At 36.6% G+C, this 23,242-nt stretch overlaps 1 protein-coding gene across 1 annotated transcript in view; it reads right to left on the bottom strand.

The window, feature by feature from the left end:
- Positions 1-23,242, bottom strand: part of LOC123540233 (kinetochore-associated protein 1-like) — a 116,974-nt gene that overhangs the window by 23,679 nt on the left and 70,053 nt on the right. The window contains exons 38-47 of the mRNA XM_053525976.1: positions 19,113-19,303; positions 15,645-15,746; positions 11,002-11,130; positions 9,030-9,146; positions 8,600-8,709; positions 7,798-7,983; positions 6,022-6,109; positions 3,139-3,234; positions 2,696-2,786; positions 1,984-2,042 (exon numbers count right to left, since the gene is read on the bottom strand). Coding sequence (XP_053381951.1) covers positions 1,984-2,042; positions 2,696-2,786; positions 3,139-3,234; positions 6,022-6,109; positions 7,798-7,983; positions 8,600-8,709; positions 9,030-9,146; positions 11,002-11,130; positions 15,645-15,746; positions 19,113-19,303 — 1,169 coding nt within the window. The remainder of the gene's footprint in view (positions 1-1,983; positions 2,043-2,695; positions 2,787-3,138; positions 3,235-6,021; positions 6,110-7,797; positions 7,984-8,599; positions 8,710-9,029; positions 9,147-11,001; positions 11,131-15,644; positions 15,747-19,112; positions 19,304-23,242) is intronic.

Below are 23,242 nucleotides of genomic sequence, written 5' to 3'. Positions count from 1 at the left end.
TGAGGCGATCATTTGACCAAAGTTTGATGAAAATCCTTCAAGGGGTTTAGGAGAAACAGAGTGGACACAAAATGGAAGGCTCAAACCTTTGACCCTAAGTTGTGACCTTGACCTTGAGCCGGCATGGCCGACTCGTAAGTTCTGCACATCGCCTTAATGAGGTGATCATTTGACCCAAGTTTGATGAAAATCCTTCAAGGGGTTTAGGAGATATAGAGTGGACACAAAATGGAAGGCTCAAACCTTTCACCCCAAGTTGTGATCTTGACCTTGAGCTGGCATGGCTGACTCATAGGTTCTGCACAGCGTTTTGATGAGGTGATCATTTGACCCAAGTTTTATGAAATTCCTTAAAGGGGTTTAGGAGATATAGAGCGGACACAAAATGGAAGGCTCAAACCTTTGACCTCGAGTTGTGACCTTGACCTTGAGCCCGCATGGCTGACTCTTAAGTTCTGCACATTGTCTTGATGAGGTGATTATTTGACCCAAGTTTGATGAAATTTCTTAAAGGGGTTTAGGAGATATAGAGCGGACACAAAATGGAAGGCTCAAACCTTTGACCTTCGAGTTGTGACCTTAACCTTGAGCTGGCATGGCTGACTCATGGGTTCTGCACATCGTCTTGATGAGGTGATCATTTGACCAAAGTTTTATAAAATTCCTTCAAGGGGTTTAGGAGAGATAGAGTGGACACAAAATGGCTCAAACCTTTGACCTTGAGTTGTGACCTTGACCTTGAGCAGACAAGGCTGACTCATGGGTTCTGCACATCGTCTTGATGAGGGGATCATTTGACCCAAGTTTCATGAAAATCCTTCAAGGGGTTTAGGAGATTCGGAGTGGACACGGAAGTGTTACGGACAGACGGAAGGATGGACGGAGACAATTCCTATAACCCCCCACCATTTGTGGCGGGGGATTAACAAAGAAAAGGCTGAATTTGAAAGTACAAAAACTAGTATCTAATTCGGCTTAGATTTAATAGAGAACATTATGAACATGTTTTATGTAAATGAGGCAGATCATTAACCAATTTTTGCACTGATTTGACCTAGTGACATAGTTTTTGACCTCAGCTACCCCATTTTTAAACTTGACCAAACAGTTTTGATGATCAAGTTGAAAAAGTTTGTTTTGGGTTTAACGCTGTTTTCAACAGTATTTCAGTTATTTAACGGCAGGCAGTTAACCTAACCAGTGTTCCTGGATTCTGTACCAGTACAAACCTGTTCTCCACAAGTAACTGCCAATTTCCCTACATGAATCAGAGGTGGAGGACGAATGATTTCAGACACAATGTCTTCTATCAAATTGTCACGGAGAACATACGCCTCGCCCAGGGCTCAAACTCACGACCCTGAGATCCGTAGATCTGCGCTCTCCCTATTGAGCTAAGCGGGCAGGCTTGTTGAAAAAGTATCCTCTACAGTGTTAACAAAGTTTTCACCTAATGACTTGTTTTTTTCCCAAGTGACCCAGTTACAAAGTTGTCCTAGATTCTAAACAAGGAATCATTCCTATCAATTATCAAGTCATATGGTGACTTTTCTAGCTTTCTGATGGTGAAGGAAGATCCAAGGTGCCCCTCTGGGCATTACTTGAGGCGTGGTTGTGCACTTGGGTAGAACTAAAGGTCTTCTGTAAGACAGTTAGATAGCTTCCTCCATGAAGAATTCTGTTTCAAACCTACATCAGTGACCAGCAAGTGATTCAAAGTCAGCGGACTTAGACACTTGCCCAATAAGATCCCTGAAATATCTCGAAGATACATGCAAACTTTCTAGGATTTAAACTTTCCCAGAGTTCCTGATTGTTTGACTAGGTTTCTGTATATCAACAATGTCTCTACAACTATACTAGCAGTCAATTATATCGGGAAGCAAATATTTGCCAAACCCTTGCATCCGTTTCAGTCCTTCAATTCCTTGCTCTACCTGCTAGGGTACTTGGGCAGACAAACTAAAACTTTGTTGAACTTACATTGAGAAGTTTTGCCATCAGCAGCCATGTAGCAACAGTTTCTTTGTTCAGCTCTGGAGCTGCAAATACAAGCATTGACTGACTGAGTTTATGTTTAAAGATATATCTTATACTGAGAATTTGTATCTGATTATATAAACAACTGTTTATTAGTATCTGTGTAAACACAGAATAAAAAGTTTGTGTATACAAAAAGAACTGTACATGTATATGTTAAGGTTTAAAATATTACACAATCATGTAAACATAGTATGCACATGTAATGCCACCAGTTTAAACATTTACCCAAATTAAATAAAAGCACTCTTTAGTTATTGAGAGGAAACTGTTTTTCAGTAAAGAGATAACTATGACCTTAACCTCACTTGCTAACCAAAAGAACCATCATGGTCATCTACCGACCTAAGGCAATCATCCCAGAAAGTTTGATGACTGTAGACTCAAACGCTTTTATTGAGCAGACACAATTCTCAGTATCAACATCACTGTGACCTTGATCTTTGACCTACTGACCCCACAAAACAACAGACAACCATCCTACAAAGTTTGACCAACACGAGACTAAGCATTCTCTAGTTATTGATTAGAAACCAAATAGTCTACTAGCAGATGTATGGACACAATGACAATGAGCAAAACAATATACCCCGTACTTCTACGAAGCAGGGCATAAATACATCATTCTGTAAATTAAACATTGAAACATGCTTACTGATCACTTTCCAGGGATCTCCATGTAACAAGGGATGAACAGGCAGCCTTATTTTGCTTTCTGGTGGCAGAGAAGCCATAAAAATCTGAGACTGAAATGAACATTATATAGTATTATTTCCCAAATTTTATTATTGACATTTAAATGAACAGGATGGTATAAAGGGTAACATGAATCACAGAATCAAACTATGATAAATAATTACATAAAATATTTCTGTACATCCCTTTACATTAATCTGTTGCTTTCATTTTTTTCTTTTACACTTTGGCAAAGTTTGACCAACACGAGACTATTAGCATTGGCATATTTACAACCTTGTACTCTGACACTTAGAAATTACCAATTTACACTTTCTAATATTCCTGAAGTCTAACTTCTGTACTTTTAATCAAATTTATAGAAAACAGCTGAACAATCTTTGTATATTAAGCTTTTCCTACCTCCTTTTTCTCGCCACCAATTTTAAACTCAATCTCATACTCGGCAGGGTCAGCATGACGTGTGTAAACCTTCAGGTATTCCAACAACTTCAGACCCTTGAACAAATACAAGAAAAAGTTGATAATCCATAAGTTTGGTAAAAAATTGATTGTGATATTCTTGTTTTGATTAAGATACTGTCACACCAGCACATGTGATAACAGCTGTTTAAAGATTTCGCTCTAGTTTTACCTTTAAGGGCCTCCTAAAAGAATATTAACAAGATATTAGCAATTTTGCTATAATGTGGGGTGAAATTGTTGCAGAGTTCAAGCTTTATAAGCAGCTCATATCGAGAAGGCAAAAGTGAAATGGAATAAACAAATACTGATGTGTTTTCATTCATTTTGAAAAACTGAAAACTACTAATCAGCCGGAATCTTTCAAGAAAGACAATCAGAACAAGAGGACCATGATGGTCCTGAATCGCTCACCTATCCCCACATGACCCAGTGTTGAACTGAGTATGACGTCGTTATTTCTATTATTTGACATAGTGACCTAGTTTTTGAGCACATGTGACCTAGATATCATCAAGATAAAACATTCTGACCAATTTTCATGAAGATCCATTGAAAAATATGGCCTCTAGAGAGGTCACAAGGTTTTTCTATTATTTGACCTAACGACCTAGTTTTTGAAGGCACGTGACCAACTTTTAAACTTGACCTAGATATCACCAAGGTCAACATTCTCACCAATTTTCATGAAGATCTCGTGAAAAATATGGCCTCTAGAGAGGTCACAAGGTTTTCTATTTTTTGACCTACTGACCTATTTTTTGACCGCACGTGACCCAGTTACAAACCTGACCTAGATATCAGCAAGCTGAACATTCTCACCAATTTTCATGAAGATCCATTGAAAAATATGGCCTCTAGAGAGGTCACAAGGTTTTTCTATTTTTAGACCTACTGACCTAGTTTTTGACCCCACCTGACCCAGTTTCAAACTTGACCTAGATATCATCAAGGTGAACATTCTGACCAATATTCATGAAGATCTCATGAAAAATATGGCCTCTAGAGATGTCACAAGGTTTTTCTATTTTCAGATCTACTGACCTAGTTTTTAACCCCACGTGACCAAGTTTCGAACTTGACCTAGATATCATCAAGGTGAACATTCTGACCAATTTTCATGAAGATACATTGAGAAATATGGCCTCTAGAGAGGTCACAAGGTTTTTCTATTTTTAGACCTAATGACCTAGTTTTTGACCCCACGTGACCCAGTTTCGAACTTGACCTAGATATCATCAAGGTGAACATTCTGACCAATTTTCATGAAGATCCATTGAAAACTATGGCCTCTAGAGAGGTCACAAGGTTTTTCTATTTTTAGACCTAATGACCTAGTTTTTGACCGCACATGACCCAGTTTCGAACTTGACCTAGATATCATCAAGGTGAACATTCTGACCAATTTTCATGAAGATCCATTGAAAATTATGGCCTCTAGAGATGTCACAAGGTTTTTCTATTTTTAGACCTACTGACCTAGTTTTTGAAGGCATGTGACCCAGTTTCGAACTTGACCTAGAATTTACCAAGATGAACATTCTGACCCATTTTCATAAAGATCCCATGAAAAATGTGACCTCTAGAGATGTCACATGGAAAAGTTTACGCACGGACGACGGACACCGCGCGATCACAAAAGCTCACCTTGTCACTTTGTGACAGGTGAGCTAAAAAAGCAGGTAAAACTAGAGCTTGAGAAAAGTGCACGTCTTCCACAACTGCCTAATCATCTAAATAGTAAGTCAGTCTTTATATACTGTTTACTCACTACAAATATACCTTTGAAGAGTAAAAAGACTGATTTTGGGTAATTCAAGGGCCATGATTCTGAAGTGACTGGGATGATTTGGCTAGTTAATGAACTTGGCCAAGGAGTTATGGTCAAAAACATTTGGTTCAAGTTTGGTGAAGATCGGATGAGAAATGTCCGAGTGCGGACAAGAGTAAAAAGGCCGATTTTCGGTAATTCAAGAGCCATAATTCCGAAGTGGCTGGGCCAATTTGGCTAGCTATTGAACTTGGCTGTTCAAGTTCAGAGAAGATCGGATGAGAAATGTTCGACTTAAAGAGTGTGGACAAGATTTGTGACAGACAAACACACAGGAGTAAATCAATATGTCTCCCACACCACTGTGTGGTGGGAGACATAAGTACAAGTACTGTGAAATCTTTAAAATTTGAAATCCATGAGCTCATGTCCCAATGAAAAAGTTTTTTACAAATCCATAAAATTTAATGTCAATGAAATTATATGATTTTACTATACCGAGTTTCTTTTTACTTACACATATTTGCTGCAATGTTATAATTCATAGCACAACAAATGATGTTAAAGAACCTTATGCTCCAGCATCCGTCTTATGTAACAAGAGCTGCTGGTGGACAAAACTTACATAAGACACAAAGTAGTACAAAAGAGGTAAAGATTTTGCTTTAACATCAGAAATCAATATTTTTGTAACAAGTCAAACTGGGGAGTGTTTTTGTGACAATCTGAATGGACAGACAGACAAATAGATATGGGAAAAACAGTATAATTATCTCCCTTAGACCTCGACAGCTCTGCCTGTAGTGCTAAAACTAATCTGAAATGGGCCAGACACAACAAACAATATACATATCAGAGCTATGGCCTTCTGACTCACCTGCTGAAAATAAATTTATGACTGACAGAGATAATGGTAGTATACAAATACGGAAAGAATTAAATCATGTGTATAGCTGAAAATTGACTTAGAAATGTGAAATGAAATCTTGGAATGGATTTAGTCAACCATATAACTGAAAGTAGTTAGCAGTTAATACATAATCTATTTATACCTTTTCTACAGGTATATCTCCAACATCACCGGACTTTTTTATCACCTCCAGTGCAAACTCCAAAGTCTCATAATCATAGGCACTTGTCCTGCAGATAAAAACAAACAAACAAACATATTACTCAGTCTTGACCTGATTGGTACCTACCATATGAAAACAAACTGACAGCCTCAATGAAAACTGACCAAACAAACAAGTTGTTTTTGTTGTGTTAAGAGCCACACTTACACAACAGTGACTTTCAAGCTATTCATGCTGAAGAATGGTCCCTGGTGCATCATAGACTGGCACCTGGTTACAGCCATCATCCTTCAGTGAGCCTGTTTGACAGTTTCCTCACATGCAAGAATTCTACACCATAAGTAAGGTTTCCAACCAAGCTGGGCGGACAAGAGTGTAAGAAAGTCAATGGAAATAAAAGGGCAGCCAATCTACATGAAGATACTGATCTTAAATAAAACAAAAGCTGTTGGAGGACAGCAACGCTCAACTGTTCAACAGCCTTGTCAATTGAATGAATACAGAAGTCGATAAATTTAAATTTTGTAAAAATGGGAAAAAGGGTTATGGAACCTTCACAGAGTTTATCAGCTCATAAAGTGAACAAGTGCGTGAAGTTTCAATCCTTTCCCATAAGTGGATACTGAAATACCAGCTTACATACAAAAACTTAACCAAAAACTGCTAAGTCGAAAAAGGGGCATAATTTTGAAAAAATTGCAAAGTAGAGTTATGGAACCTACACAGTGCATGTCAGATCATGACAGAGAACAAGTATGTGAAGTTTCAATCCATTCCCATTAGTGGGTACTGAGATACCAGCTTACATACAAAACCTTAACAAAGAATTTCTAAGTCGAAAAAGGGGGATAATTTTGACAAAAATACAAAGCAGAGTTATGGGACCTACACAGGGCATGTCAGACCATGACAGTGAACAAGTGTGTGAAGTTTCAATCCATTCCCATTAGTGGGTACTGAGATACCAGCTTACATACAAAACCTTAACCAAGAATTTCTAAGTCGAAAAGGGGACATAATTTTGTAAAAAAGCAAAATAGAGTTAAGGAACCTGTCCAATGTAGGTCTGTTTATCACAGTGAATAAGTGTGTGAAGTTTCAATCCATTCCCACAAGTGGTTACTGAGATACCAGCTTACATACAAAACCTTAACCAAGAATTTCTAAGTCAAAAAGGGGCCATAATTTTGTAAAAAAGCAAAATAGAGTTAAGGAACCTGTCCAATGTAGGTCTGTTTATCACAGTGAATAAGTGTGTGAAGTTTCAATCCATTCCCACAAGTGGTTACTGAGATACCAGCTTACTTACAAAACCTTAACCAAGAATTTCTAAGTCGAAAAGGGGACATAATTTTGTAAAAATGCAAAATAGAGTTATGAAACCTGTGCAATGTAGGTCAGTTTATCACAGTGAATATGTTTGTGAAGTTTCAATCCATTCCCACAAGTGGTTACTGAGATACCAGCTTACATACAAAACCTTAACCAAGAATTTCTAAGTTGAAAAAGGGGCATAATTTTGTAAAAAAGCAAAATAGAGTTATGGAACCTGTGCAATGTAGGTCAGTTTATCATAGTGAATAAGTGTGTGAAGTTTCAATCCATTCCCACAAGTGGTTACTGAGATACAAGCTTACATACAAAACCTTAACCAAATCAGGACGCCGACGCCGATGCATGGGTGAGTCCAATAGCTCTACTATTCTTTGAATAGTCGAGCTAAAAAGTACTGTCCTTTACTAACTGAACCATTACCTGTAATAAATTTTCTTTATTCTATGCACAAGCTCATCTTCATTTTTTATTTTAGAGATTGCTTCCCATGCACGAGATATCACCGAGGCCTTGTTGTTCTCTATTTCCAATGAAGCATCATCTGGCTGCACAAACAAGTGGTCTAAATATAGTAACAAACCCTCATCTTCATCCAGCTTGAACGATCTACAATTAGTATAAACACTCTTTACTTTTAATGTATGATAGCAATAACATTTTACATGCTTTTATTCTATCCTTCAGTAAGTCTGATTCACCAAATCCATATAATTTTTTCTCTCTTTTTTAATGTGAATTTCAGCTTTATTAAGAGAGTTCCTTTTATCTATCCAGGGTTGGTAACTGTTAAAAAAAAATGCAGACAATATTTGGTAATGTTATGGTCAAAAATATATTCTCCCCATGTTAAATTCCTGCTCTTGAAATAGGAAGATTTTTATGAATCATCAAAATGGTAAATCTAAATCAAGAACACCTGTAAGTTAATGGAAAAGGTGTATGATACAGCAGACATTTTGATGAACATTTGACTTTACATAATTTATTTCTATCATACTATCAAATTTTAATAACTGCAAGACGTTTTCAAATGTATAAAAAACATGGTTTCAACCTTTGAATCCTTAGATGATTATGCATACATTATACAAACCAAAATAACAACATTCAAACAAAGGCACCCCACCCCCAGCTTATACTTCCCTTTAAGTGATTTCAAAAAAAGCACATTCATGTATTGTTCAACATGGAGACTGTGCTTTAATGTTGATGAATTACTTACTGACAGAACTCCCTGACCAATGTAGTATCTGCAGCTTCATTCTGTGCTATTACTGGCAGCAGCTTCGTCTTCTCACTGTTAGGTCCTAGTATTGCATCTTTGAAAGAAATCTGAAATAACCCACAGAAGTTATTGTCTGACAAATATCTGTTACGCACAAAACATCTCGCAAATTGGAAGCTGAAACTGTTCCCAAACGTTACAGTTCTAAACTGTCTGTTTCACCAGCATAATTATAGGAATACATTCAGACTTAGAATACAAATAACAAAGTTTACATAACCTTATATATTAACAGACTATCTCACGGTTACTTGATGAAGGAAAATAACATCTAAAACACCTGGTCATAATTGAAACAATCAATAGGTATACTGCAAGCTGCCATGACCAATTGAAAAAAAAACAAGAAAAAAATGAAGTATAGTACCTTCATTTTACTAAGCCTGTATCCCCAGGCAGCATTGGTTTCCAGTAATTGACAGCTGCTGATCATACTGGGCTCCTTAAAGATCTGTCCTAGAGCTATTCCCATACCTGCTATAGCCTGTAATATATAGTACTTTCATCATATCAACTGACTAGGTGTACACAAATCAACAAGAGCTGTCACAGGAGACAGCGCGCTCAACTATTTCAATGCTGGATAGTGAAAATGGGCTCATCTGAGGAAACTGGAGCTGTCACTGGAGTGTTCAATGACTCCAATGTGGATGAAGACATTGGACAATAACTTAAGTCTGTGTCAAAAGTATTTAGTAATAACAGAGATAGTGTATCAAAACATTAAATAAGTATAAAAGGGACATAATTCATGGAAACTTTCTGCAAGAGTAATGCACCATGAGTCATATCATGTGACTAATAATGTGCAATAACTATTTTTAGTTTGAATCAAATCTATTTAGTAATAACTGGGATAAAGCAAAGTGCATCACAACTAGAAACTGAAATTCTAAGTAAAAAGAGGGCATAACTAGTAACATATTGAGGCTGGCATTGTGGAACTTGTGCAATATGGTGTGGGCGATGATGCGGAACAACCATTTTATGTCTGAAACAAATCCATTCAGTAACAACAGAGATATGGTGAAAGAGCATTTTAAATTAAACTGAAATTCTAAGAAAAAGTAATATTGGAGCAAGAGTAATGGCCCTTGTGTCATATGATGTGCTTAATGATGTGGAATAAGTTTGAATCAAATCCATTAAGTAATAACTGAGATAGAGCGAAAGTGCAACAAAACTTTAACCTGAAATTCTAAGTAAAATGGGGGATAATTCATGAAATACTGGTGCAAGAGTAATGGCCCTTGTGTCATATGATGTGGAACAACTATATTAAATATGAATCAAATCCATTTAGTAATAACTGAGATAGAGTGAAAGTGCAACAAAACTTTAACCTGAAATTCTAAGTAAAAAGGGGGATAATTCATGAAATATTGGTGCAAGAGTTATAGCCCTTGTGTCATATAATGTGAGTGATGATGTGGAACAACTATATTAAGTCTGAATCAAATCTATTTAGTTATAACTGAGATACAGTGAAAGTGCACCAAAACTGTAACGTGAAATTCTAACTAAAAAGGGGGCATAATTCATGAAAAATTGGTGCTAGAGTTATGGACCTTAAGTAATATGATGTGGGTGATAATGTGGAACAACTTTTTTTAGTTTGAATCAAATACATTTAGTAATTACTGAGATAGAGTGGAAGTGCACCAAAACTTTAACCTGAAAATCCAAGTAAAAAGGGGGGATAATGTCTGAAATATTGGTGCAAGAGTTTAGGCCCTTGTGCGATATGATGCGGGTGATGATGAGGAATAACTACTTTAAGTTTGAAAGAAATTCATCAAGTAATTACAGGGATAAAGAGAAAGTGCATCAAAACTTTAACCAAGGTGCGGATGCGGAAGGATGCCCACGCCGGGTCGAGTAGGACAGCTCTCCATACTTCGCATAGTCGAGCTAAAAAACAATTTATAAAGAAATTAAAAGTAAAAGCTGTTTACAAACCAGACATTAGGCCAACTACTTTAAAATGCAATTATCATATTACCACTACACTTTGTTAATTATGATTTCATGTAATCAGATTTACATTTGATTACAATTACTTTTACATTAATGCAAATACTTTTTAAAATGATTTTCAGATGTAGATTTAAGCATGATTACAACTAAATTCAAATTGAAGTACCAACTTTGAATACACAGGTTACTTTCCCGAAACATTGGTAATAAAGTAAAAACACTTATTATACAGTCAAAATATTCCTATTATACTAAGTTAAATGTCATATAACACAGTAACTCAATACATAAAGCTGCCATTGTACGTAAAGCACCTTTGAACATGTTTATCATTAATAGGGCACCAATCATACAAAAAATACCTTAAGTTTCTTATACTGTTGTCCTGCAGCTTTAGTAAGTCTCATCATCAAGTCCATCACTTCACGTTTTGGTCTATTACACAGATAAGTGAACGCTAGGTGGTCATCTACACGAGAACTGTTGAATATCTGCAGTTCAAATGGGAAATCTCTTAGCTTTGTATCAAGAAATATTCTAGTTATTGTTTGTCCAATAAAGGATTTATGTCACTTTTCAACAGTATTTCAGACACATAACCACTACCAGTTAACCCTACAATTTTGCTTGTATTCTGAACTGTTCTCAAATAACATACAAATTTGTAACAAATGAAGCACAGGTGCAGGAAGACTGATTTCAGATGGTCACAGAATATAGTCTGAATTCACCGAAATGATCTTATACCTTGAAATCATTAATTTCAAGGGCACAAATTTTTTATTTTTTTTGCCAAAATATATATTTAATTGGGTTACTAATTTGTATTTTAACATAAAATGAACACGTGTTTTACCTGTCCGCTAGGATTTAAATTCCTGAATTCACTAATCCATGAAAATATATGATTTTGCAGTACTTTATCTTCAGATAATAATAATAATAACTTGAAAATGCTTTTGTAAAAAAACGCATGTCTCCCCCAATGCAAAGTCCTATAGGCAAGAAGTCAATAGGGGTCAGGAGCGAAAGTCAAAGAGACACTGATGGTTAGCTGCAATAGGGATCATCTACTTGGCATGTCCAGTCATCCCGCTAAATTTCAACACTCTTGGCCTAGTGGTTCTCAAGTCACTGTTCAGGCTCCTGTGACCTTGACCTTTGATCAAGTGACCTCAAAATAAATAGGGGTCATCTACTCTGCATGTCCAATCATCCTATTAAGTTTCAACATTGTAGGTCAAGTGGTTCTCAAGTTATTTCCAAAAAATGATTTTACATGAACAGGCCACTGTGACCTTGACCTTTAATAGACTGACCCCAAAATCAATAGGGGTCATCTACTCTGCATTTTCAATCATCCTATGAAGTTTCAACATTCCGGGTCAAGTGGTTCTCAAGTTATTGATCGGAACTGGTTATCAATGTTCAGGCCCCTGTGACCTTGACCTTAAACGGAATGACCCCAAAAACAATAGGGGTCATTTACTCTGCATGAACAAACATCATATGAAGTTTCAACATTCTGGGTCGAGAGGTTCTCAAGTTATTGATTGGAAATGGTTTTCCATGTTCAGGCCCCTGTGGCCTTGACCTTTAACAGAGTGACCCTAAAATCGTTAGGGGTCGTCTACTTTGCATGACCAATCATCCTATGAAGTTTCATCATTCTTGGTCAAGTGGTTCTCAAGTTACTGACCGGAAATGGTTTTCAATGTTCAGGCCCCTGTGACCTTGACCTTTCACAGAGTGACCCCAAAATCGTTAGGGGTCATCTACTCTGCATGACCAATCATCCTATTAAGTTTCAACATTCTGGTTCAAGTGGTTCTCAAGTTACTGACCAGAAATGGTTTTCAATGTTCAGGCCCCTGTGACCTTGACCTTTGAAAGAGTGACCCTAAAATCAATAGGGGTCATCTACTCTGCATGATCAATCATCCTATTAAGTTTCAACATTCTGGGTCAAGTGGTTCTCAAGTTACTGACCGGAAATGGTTTTCAATGTTCAGGCCCCTGTGACCTTGACCTTTGAAAGAGTGACCCCAAAATCAATAGGGGTCATCTACTCTTCATGACCAATCATCCTATGAAGTTTCAACATTCTGGGTCAAGTGGTTCTCTAGTTATTGATCGGAAATGGTTTTCAATGTTCAGGCCCCTGTGACCTTGACCTTTGACTGAGTGACCCCAAAATCAATAGGGGTCATTTACTCTTCATGACCAATCATCCTATGAAGTTTCAACATTCTGGGTCAAGTGGTTCTCTAGTTATTGATCGGAAATGGTTTTTAATGTTCAGGCCCCTGTGACCTTGACCTTTGACGGAGTGATCCCAAAGTCAATAGGGGTCATGTACTCTTCATGACCAATCATCTTATGAAGTTTCAACATTCTGGGTCAAGTGGTTCTCTAGTTATTGATCGGAAATGGTTTTCAATGTTCAGGTCCCTGTGACCTTGAACTTTGACGGAGTGATCCCAAAAACAATAGGGGTCGTCTACTCCAGCAGCCCTACAACCCTATGAAGTTTGAAGGTTCTAGGTCAAATGGTTCTCCAGTTATTGGAGTGTGACGTACGGACGGACGGAAGGACGGACGGACAGACAGGGCAAAAACAATATGTCTCCTGGGGGAGACATAATAATAATAACTTTATTTTAAGAAGGTGACATATTAAGAGTACATAGTATACATACAACTTATTTCCAATATGGCCTTCTACATAAACGTTAAAACACAGTATCTACAACAATAAGAGTATCAGTAGCACAATTTTAACGACAAACACACTTTAAAAACAAACTCGATTTGAAATGATTTTACCAGGAGAATAAATCAGTGTAATTCATTTTGCATACATGTACATTCATCCATCAATATCATAAGGTTAACAAGCAAATTCGATGAATTGGAATCCCCCGCCGAAAGGGTCAGAGGTGAGGAATGGCAAAAAAATATATACAGCAAAAAGTTAAGAATGTTACCAAGAAACAAATAATTTCATTAGTCAAAATCAAATTAATAGAAAATGAATGGTTTGTTTGGGGGGGGGGGAGGGGTGAGGATACAACAGTTTACATGTTGATTATAAATATTGATAGAAAATGAAAAATGAAAAAAAAAAAAAAAAAAAAAAAAAAAAAAAAATGGGGGGGGGGGGGGGGGGGGGGAGGGGGGAGTGGGGAGTGACCAAGGTAAGGTGGCGACCAGGTGTAGGTACACAACATCACATGTTTATAATAAATGTTCATGGAAAAGAATGAAAGAAGTTTAATGAAATTCTTCCCATTGGTTGGTTTGTTATGTACATGTGGATTTTTAAACAATTAAAGGGCAATAACTATATAGAAAATTGACCAATCGAAAAAAAAACTTGAAGGGCATCATCGCTGTATCTTGGTTCATGTCTATTTCAAGTTTGATGAAATTCTACCTGCTAGTTACTGAGAAATGGCTGCAGACGGACATTTTTCATTAAATCAAGGGCAATAACTCTGAGGGAAATTGACCTATCAAAAAAAAAACTTGACGGGCATCATCGCAGTATGTTGATTCATGTCTATTTCAAGTTTGATGAAATTCTACCTGCTAGTTACTGAGAAATGGCTGCAGACGGACATTTTTCATTAAATCAAGGGCAATAACTCTGAGGGAAATTGACCAATCAAAAAAAAACTTGACGGGCATCATCGCAGTATGTTGGTTCATGTTTATTTCAAGTTTCATGAAATTCTACCAAGTAGTTACTGAGAAATGGCTGCGGACGGACGGACGGACTGACGGACGGACAACGCCATTTCAATACCCCCCTCCCGATTTCATCGGCGGGGGATAAAAAGCTACCCTATACGACATAAAATGCATGATAATTGATGAAGATTTGAGAAAAAAAAAATAAAATGAATAAATAAATAATAAAAAAAAAATCTCAGTATTAGTAACATTGTTCTTGTAATAAATGATCCTTAATTTTTCGTTTAAACGTTAACAGATTATCTTGAAGTTTGATGTTTGATGGAATGGAATTCCATAAATGCGTGGCTTTGTATGAGAATGTTTGTTTCAAGTAGTTTGTTTGGGGCTTTAACAAAGAAAGATCTTTACGAGTCGAGGAATGAAGATTATATCTATCGTTATGAGCAAAAGATAATAATTCAGACATATATTTTGGTACAAGGTTATGGTCACATTTAAAAACCAGTACAGCCATGTGGTAATTGCATCTGTTTTCAAAAGTGAGCAGATTCAGATTTTTAAACACGCTACCTGCGATAAGATTTTTTGTTATTACACGAATTGCCCTCTTTTGTATATTATATATTTTATCAGTATCTGATTTACGGGCAAGCCCCCATACAGTACTGCAATAGTCCATGGTTGATATAATATATGCATTATAACATAACATCTTCATTTCATCGGTCAAAAAGTACGAAATTCTTTTTAAAAGTGCAACCTTTAAGTTTATTCACAACATTGCAAACTTGTGCATGCCACGTTATATTATTATCTATACAGATTCTAAGAATATTTTGACTTGTTACATTTTCAATTATCATTCCATTGATAAACAGTTCAAGATTCCTTGATTGTTTCGTTTTATAATTTGTACTTAGAAGCATACATTTTGTTTTTTCTGGATGTAATGACATATTATTAATTTTGCACCATGTGTTAAATGAGGCTAAGATTACTTTGGAGCTCTTGCTCTATAACTGAAATGTCAGTGTCGGATTAATGCACAGTGGAATCGTCAGCATACATGTCAATATTAATAGTGTCTGAAATAAGTGTCATATCATTTATATAAAATATAAATAGTAAGGGTCCTAAAATCTAAGATCTGACTAGACATGGCTTACTGTGTTTTAATTTGTTACTGCTCATTTGGAGATTCCAAATTATTAAACAGAGGCAAATGAACAAAGTCAATGTTCTATAATGACTTCATTAACATCAATACAATGTAAGTTAACAATTACTAAAAGCAAGCATTTCCAACCTTCATGACAAGTGTAAATACGAGATCTTTCATCATGGCCTGACTGGTCTTCTCCATTTCCTGGACACATTTCCAACCTTGTACAATGTTCTCTTTTTGTGCCTGCAACATATAATGTGATCTGTAACACTTCCAGATATGAGGATACAATATAACACAATAGTAGTTTAGACTGTACAACTACAGGGCTCCGGCAGGTAGAAGTATAGTGTGGGCAAGCAAAAACTCACTCAGTTGCCCATGGCACAAGTGAAATATATTAAAGATACCAATAAATACTTCTCATAAAAGCATTTATTTTATGCTAACTAATGAAATACTTTATTCTATCAGTTAAATATTTTTGTACCTCATCACTCACACTGCTAAAATATGAAATATTTCACATTGTGAGAGATATAGCTCCGTCCCCTAATACATTGTGTATGAATTTTAAATTATTTGCTTAAAACAGGATGAAAATTGTAGTTGCACTTTGTTCTTTATAGTATATTTCTCGATTCAAATTATTTTACTTAATGAGAATTTCATACCGTTATGCAGCAATAAAATAAAATAAAATGGAACTTTATGTTGTGTGCGTCTTTCTAACGCCACAACACGTCTGACGTCATGTCTGTTTACGCGCGTCTGTTTCCCACACTGAGATTAAAATTGTTGCAAAATGCACATCTCAAGGTAATTGAGCATAAAATAAAAAGAAAATTTGTTTGTTTTTCGTGAATATGGAATATATCTCACCTCGAAGTGAGAAAATGTTCACATTTTCACTCGCGCTACGCGATCCTGAAAATATTTGAAATTTTCTCACTTCTCAGTGACATATATTCCATATTCACTCAAAACAAACAAATATCCTCTATGTACTAAATGTTTTTGTTGCTATTCTGCATTGTTATATCTCATGACATCATCATATCACATTTGGGCAACCAAACATAGGGTTAGGGCAAGTAAAAATTTAATTGAAGCTGTGCTAAGGGAAAGTACTCTGCAGAGTTAAAGTCAAGCCCTGAACTAGTTCACAACAGCAACCTTCATAAATTGACTATATGCACAATGATCCCTTGAAACTTGACAGATAGGCAAGTGTAACCTTGACATCCGACATACTGGCAACAAAACAAGAACAGACCTTAACTCACTAGAGTAATTATCTTACAAATATTTAAGTCTGTACAACCAAGTCATCCTACATTATTATCATAATGCATTTTCAAAATACTGGACACTAGGGTCATGATTTTTGACCCAGTAGTAAACAGTGTGATAAACTGACCATGCATGTGCAAACTTTCAAGTTTTGTGCATTTGGAAACAAGTCTTCCAGTTAAAAATTGGAGAGAGTTTTCAGATTCATAACAAGAGGGCCATGATGGCCCTATATCGCTCACCTGGTTAAATGGTTGCTATGAAGATCTGCATTTAAGCTTGACCCCGGGTTCATGATTTGAACAAACTTGGTAGAGATCCACTAGGCAATGCTACACACCAAATATCTAAGCTCTAGGCCTTCTAGTTTATTTCTAGACATTTTTTGGAAGATTTTCCTATGTACAATCAAGTAACCCCTGGGGCGGGGCCAATTTGATGCCGGGGGTCATGATCTGAACAAATTTTGTAGAGGTCCTCTAGGCAAAGCTACATGTAAAATATCTAAGCTCTAGGCCTTCTGGTTTATTTTTAGAAATTTTTTGAAGATTTTCCGATGTACAACTACGTTACCGCTGGGCGGGGTCATGATTTGAAAAAAGTTTGTAGAAGTCTACTAGGCAATGTTACATATCAAATATCTAAGATCTAGGCATTCTGGTTTTTTTTTAGCAAATTTATGAAGATTTCCCTATGTACAATCAAGTGACCCCTTGGGCTGGGTCAATTTGACCTGGGGGGGGGGGGGGGGGGGCAAGATTTGAACAAATTTTGTAGAGGTCCACTAGGCAATGCTACACGTTAAATATCTACACTCTAGGCCTTCTGGTTTATTTTTAGAAAATTTTTGAAGATTTTCCTATGTGAAATCAAGTGACCCCTGGGGCGAGGTAAATTTTGACCCTGGTGGTCATGATTTGAACAAATTTTGTAGAGATCCACTAGGCAATGCTACATGTTAAATATCTAAGCTCTAGGCCTTCTGGTTTATTTTTAGAAAAATTTGAAGATTTTTCTATGTACAATCAAGTAACCCCATGGGGCGGGGTCAAGATTTGAACAAATTTTGTAGAAGTCTACTAGGCAATGCTACACGTCAAATATCTACACTCTAGGCCTTCTGGTTTATTTTTAGAAAATTTTTGAAGATTTTCCTATGTGAAATCAAGTGACCCCTGGGGCGAGGTAAATTTTGACCCCGGTGGTCATGATTTGAACAAATTTTGTAGAGATCCACTAGGCAATGCTACATGTTAAATATCTAAGCTCTAGGCCTTCTGGTTTATTTTAAGAAAAATTTGAAGATTTTTCTATGTACAATCAAGTAACCCCATGGGGCGGGGTCAAGATTTGAACAAATTTTGTAGAAGTCTACTAGGCAATGCTAAATGTCAAATATCTAAGATCTAGGCTTTCTGGTTTATTTTTTGAAATTTTTTGAAGGTTTTCCTATGTAAAATCAAGTGACCCCTGGGGCGGGGTCAATTTTGACCCTGGGTGTCATGATCTGAATAAATTTTGTAGAGGTTCACTAGGCAATGCTACATGTTAAATATCTAAGCCCTAGGCCTTCTGGTTTATTTTTAGAAAATTTTTGAAGATTTTCCTATGTAAAATCAAGTGACCCCTAGGGCGGGGTCAATTTTGATTCCGGGGGTCATGATTTGAACAAATTTTGTAGAGGTCCACCAGGCAATGCTACACGTCAAATATCTAAGCTCTAGGCCTTCTGGTTTATTTTTTAGAAAATTTTGAAGATTTCCTATAGAAATCTATGTAAAATCAAGTGACCCCTGAGGTCATGATTTGAACAACTTTAGTAGAGGTCCTCTAGGCAATGCTACATGTCAAATATCTAAGCTCTAGGGCTTCTGGTTTTTGAGAAAAAGATTTTTTAAGATTTTCCTATGTAAAATCATATGACCCCTCGGGCGGGGTCAAATTGACCCCGGGGTCATGATTTGAACAAACTTGGTAGAGGTCCACTAGGCAATGCTTCACACCAAATATCTAAGCTCTAGGGCTTCTGGTTTTTGAGAAGATTTTTAAAGTTTTTCCTTTCGGTTGCCATGGCAACCAGAGTTCTGCATGGAATCCAATTCTTTGAATATTTTTTGTAGAGCTTCACCCAAGGAACATTCCTGTGAAGTTTGGATGAAATTGGCCTAGCGGTTTATGAGGAGATGTCGTTTAAAGTAAAAGTTTACGGACGCCAGACGGTAAGTGATCACAATAGCTCACCCTGAGCCTTTGGCTTTGGCTCAGGTAAGCTAAAAATAGGTCATCTAAAAAGCTGATAGTTGTATATGTCTATACCTCTGATGCAAATGGCAGACCCATATCCTGTTGTTGCATGTACTGTAATAGTGTGAACAACATATGGAGGGAAAATGTAAATCCGAGTTGTGTATGACTGTTTTCTCTAAGGTGCTGAACAACAGGTAACACACTGTTACACATAGGCTGGACAGGAGAAGCCTCTTCTCCATCAGACTTTATCCCACCATCTGGTAAAACAATAGTATACATTACATTTTCTAAATCACTTTACTATAGTTACATATTATTCCCTTATTGAATGACTCGCCTTTCATGGAAGACCGAGGGTCAATAATTCTGACTAAAGATTTGTTTATTTGTTTTGACGAGTTTACTGTTGCACTGACACAATTATAGGTTAAATGGCAAATTTCCAGCTTTGATGGTGGAGGAAGACCCTAGAAATGCCTGTCCGTGCATTATTTCATCATGGGCGAGCACCTGGGTAGAACCACCAACCTTCCTTAAGCCAGCTGGATGGCTTCCTCACAAGAATAATTCAATGTCTCGAGTGAGGCTCAAACCCACATCAATGAGGGGCAAGTGAGACCATAATGACTTGACCATGGAGGCCTGTTTGCCTTTTGACCAGCAGGCCATTCAATACTGTGTGATACTACATGACATCAGAAACTAACTTCCTGTTTTATTTTTAATTTTCTGACTTATTAGCCCAGTAAACAAGTTTTGAATATAGACTAGTCATACAGCACAAACTGTGGACTTGCCATTTATATAACAAGCCATGTAATAAACAGAAATATTGTAGCTTGAATATGTAGACATAACACGACAATTATATAGAAGCAGTCAAAAGCCAAACACTATATGCTAAATACTACATTTAAGTCAATTTTGGTTGTTGCAAAACTTGAACACAGAGTTCTTGTTCTTTACAACAATATAAAGATTTACTTTCTTGAACAATCAAATGGACTTAATTTTTTTTAACAAAACTGACCTTGAGAAATTCTAAATACTCTGATGTCACTTATGAGCATTATAATTGTACATATCAAATATTCATACCAAATCTGGGTAGTTAAGAAAAAGTAAGACAGACCTGTTCAAGGAGAGGTAGAAATGTTCAAAGAAGGATAAAACTGTAAAGGAAGAGCAGAACCATACCTAGATGGCAGAACTGTACAATGAAGGGTAGAAACATACACAGAAAGTTGAACTGTACAAGGAGAGGTAGTAAAGTACCAGGAAGGTAAAACCATACAGAGGGTTAAAAATGTACAAGGAAAGAACTGAACACGGTGGAGAAGAACTGAACAAGGAGCAGCAGACCTACACAAGGAAGGGAAGAACTGAACACAGAGGAGATGAACTGTACCATGAGGAGTAGACCTACACAAGGAAGGGAAGAACTGAACACGGAGGAGTAGACCTAAACAAGGAAGGGAAGAACTGAACACGGAGGAGTAGACCTACACAAGGAAGGGAAGAACTGAACACAGTGGAGAAGAACTGTACCAGGAGGAGTAGACCTACACAAGGAAGGGAAGAACTGAACATGGAGGAGTAGACCTACACAAGGAAGGGAAGAACTGAACACGGAGGAGTAGACCTACACAAGGAAGGGTAGAACTGAACACGGAGGAGTAGACCTACACAAGGAAGGGAATAACTGAACACAGAGGAGAAGAACTGTACCAGGAGGAGTAGAACTAAACAAGGGAAGAACTGAACACAGAAGAACTTTATGAGAGGTAAAAACTTACATGGAAGAGCTGAAACACATAAGGAAAGGGAGTGGTGGAAATATAAAAGGAGGGGTAGAAACATATAAGGAAGGGTAGAAACCTATGAGGAAGGGTAGAAACCTATAATGTAGTATAAGGAGAAGTAGAACAAGAGCTGTCCGTAAGACAGCCAAGCTCGACTATTCGAAATATTGTCCCAGAAGCAGGAAAATATTACCCAAAAAGGTTAAATATCAAAAGAGTTTTAAGCTCAAAAGGGGGAATAATTTGACCAAAATGCATATCAGTTATGGGACTTGCTGCTATCAACTAGTTTTATAACCCCGAAGGCACATGTGAAGTTTCAATTCAATATCTGCATTAGTTTTGGAGATAGAAACTTGCATGTAAAACTTTAACCAGAATTTTCAAAGTCCTAAAGGGGGCATAATTTCAGGGCTTTTTCAGGGGGTTTTGGGAAAAAGGTCCCTGGTCATATTGGGAATTTTTAACGCGGTAAATTGTCAAATTTGGGAAAATATACTGACAAATTAAGTGAGTTTTTAAATAATATATATTAGTTTGAATCTTCAGTTTCAAATTTTACTGGTAGACAGTACTGGTACTGATGATAAACCCGAACAGAAAATGACGTTTTTTACCTGTAACTTTTTTATTTGTGCAGATTGAAATCAATGATCGGTATCAAAATAAAGCTTAACCTTTGCTGAAAACTTTACATAATTCAAATTTATATTTAGTAAGCAAACTCACATGAAATGAGGGCCTGAAAGGGGTATGTAAAAAGGGGACTTAATGAACGTTGACTGATGATAAAGTCGAACCCTTTGTCATTTACAAAGTTTTCTTGGTATTATTATATTGAAACTTTCCCCAAAAAGCTGCAAAAGTTATTCCTGATCAAGTAATGAAAGGTTAACAAATGTCAGGCCTTCTTGTTTCGACAGTGAGCATGCGCAAAAAAACACCCTCTTCCCCAGTAATTTTGGATAAATATTTTTTATACAAATTTATTAAGTCATTTATTTATACAGAATATTTACCAATTTTGTTTTTGTTTACACCAGTTGGTGTTGTAAGTGGAAACTATTAGATGGTGTGCTCAATTTTATAAATAACCGATTGCAATCGAATATTTCCAAGTTGTTCGATTTTATCATCTGTCCGGGTTTATCATCAGTACCAGTATCCCCTTGTGAATTTTTGAGGTTTTTTTTTTTTCAGGATTGTCTTCCAATATTGCCTAAAAATACAGTAACTCTTTATTTGTCATGCTAAAATTTTTGTTTACAGTTTGTTTTCACCAAAGTTATAACTGAATTTATCCAAAAAGTACAATGGCAAAGTGCGAGTATTTTCGAGTGTAAAAACTGGGTCGCGAAAATATGTGACAATTGATTTTAATGGTATAAGAACTACCTGTCAACATGTTTTGGGTACTTGATTCAATTAATATTTGTGTTTTTATGCATTTTGAGAGGTTTTTGCATACAAAATCATACATTTCTTCAGCAAAATCTTGTAATTATTTTTTGCCGAGGTTGCAGACGGTCATGTTACTAGAAATAGAAACGAGTTGGTTTTCCAACATTTTGTTTGATTTACTTGGCAAACAAAACTAATTGTGCAAGAATTATTATTGAAAAACAGAAAGTAACTGATTTCAGTTGGGAAATTTTTCATTGGATTAGGAATTTTTTGCTCCAGATTGGGAAAAATAGAGCATATTTGGCATTGGGAATGGGGCCGAATATCGGCCCCGTGAGATAGGGTGAAAAAGCCCTGAATTTTCCCCAAAATACATGCCATGCAGTTATGGGACTTGACCCAGTGAGGTTGGTAATTGATCTAGAAAAAGAAAAAATAAGTTTCAAATCTATATGCTGTTTAGTAATAGCTGTATGTACTTGCACGCAAAACTTTAACCAGAATTTGCTAAGTCCAAAAGGGGACATAATTTGGCCAAAATGAAGGTCAGAGTAATGGGACTTGCTGCTATCAACTAGTTTTATAACCCTGAAGACACATGTGAAGTTTCAAATAGTTTTGGAGATAATAACTTGCATGTAAAACTTTAACCAAAATTTTCTAAGTCTAAAAGGGGGCATAATTTGCTCAAAAAACATGTCAGAGCTATGGGACTTGACCCAGTGAGGTTGGTAATTGATCTAGAAAAAGAAAAAATAAGTTTCAAATCTATATGCGTTTTAGAAATAGCTGAATGTACTGGCACGCAAAACTTTAACCAGAATTTTCTAAGTCCAAAAGGGGGCATAATTTGGCCAAAATGAAAGTCAGACTTATGGGACTTGCTGCTATCAACTAGATTTATAACCCTGAAGACACGTGAAGTTTCAAAGCAATATCTGCATTAGTTTTGGAGATAGTAACTTGCATGTATAACTTTAACCAAAATTT

This window comes from Mercenaria mercenaria, chromosome 16, assembly GCF_021730395.1.
Source record: "Mercenaria mercenaria strain notata chromosome 16, MADL_Memer_1, whole genome shotgun sequence".
Classification (NCBI taxonomy): domain Eukaryota; kingdom Metazoa; phylum Mollusca; class Bivalvia; order Venerida; family Veneridae; genus Mercenaria; species Mercenaria mercenaria.
Note: the sequence above shows the minus strand (reverse complement) of the source record. Positions and strands in the feature narration are given on the sequence as shown.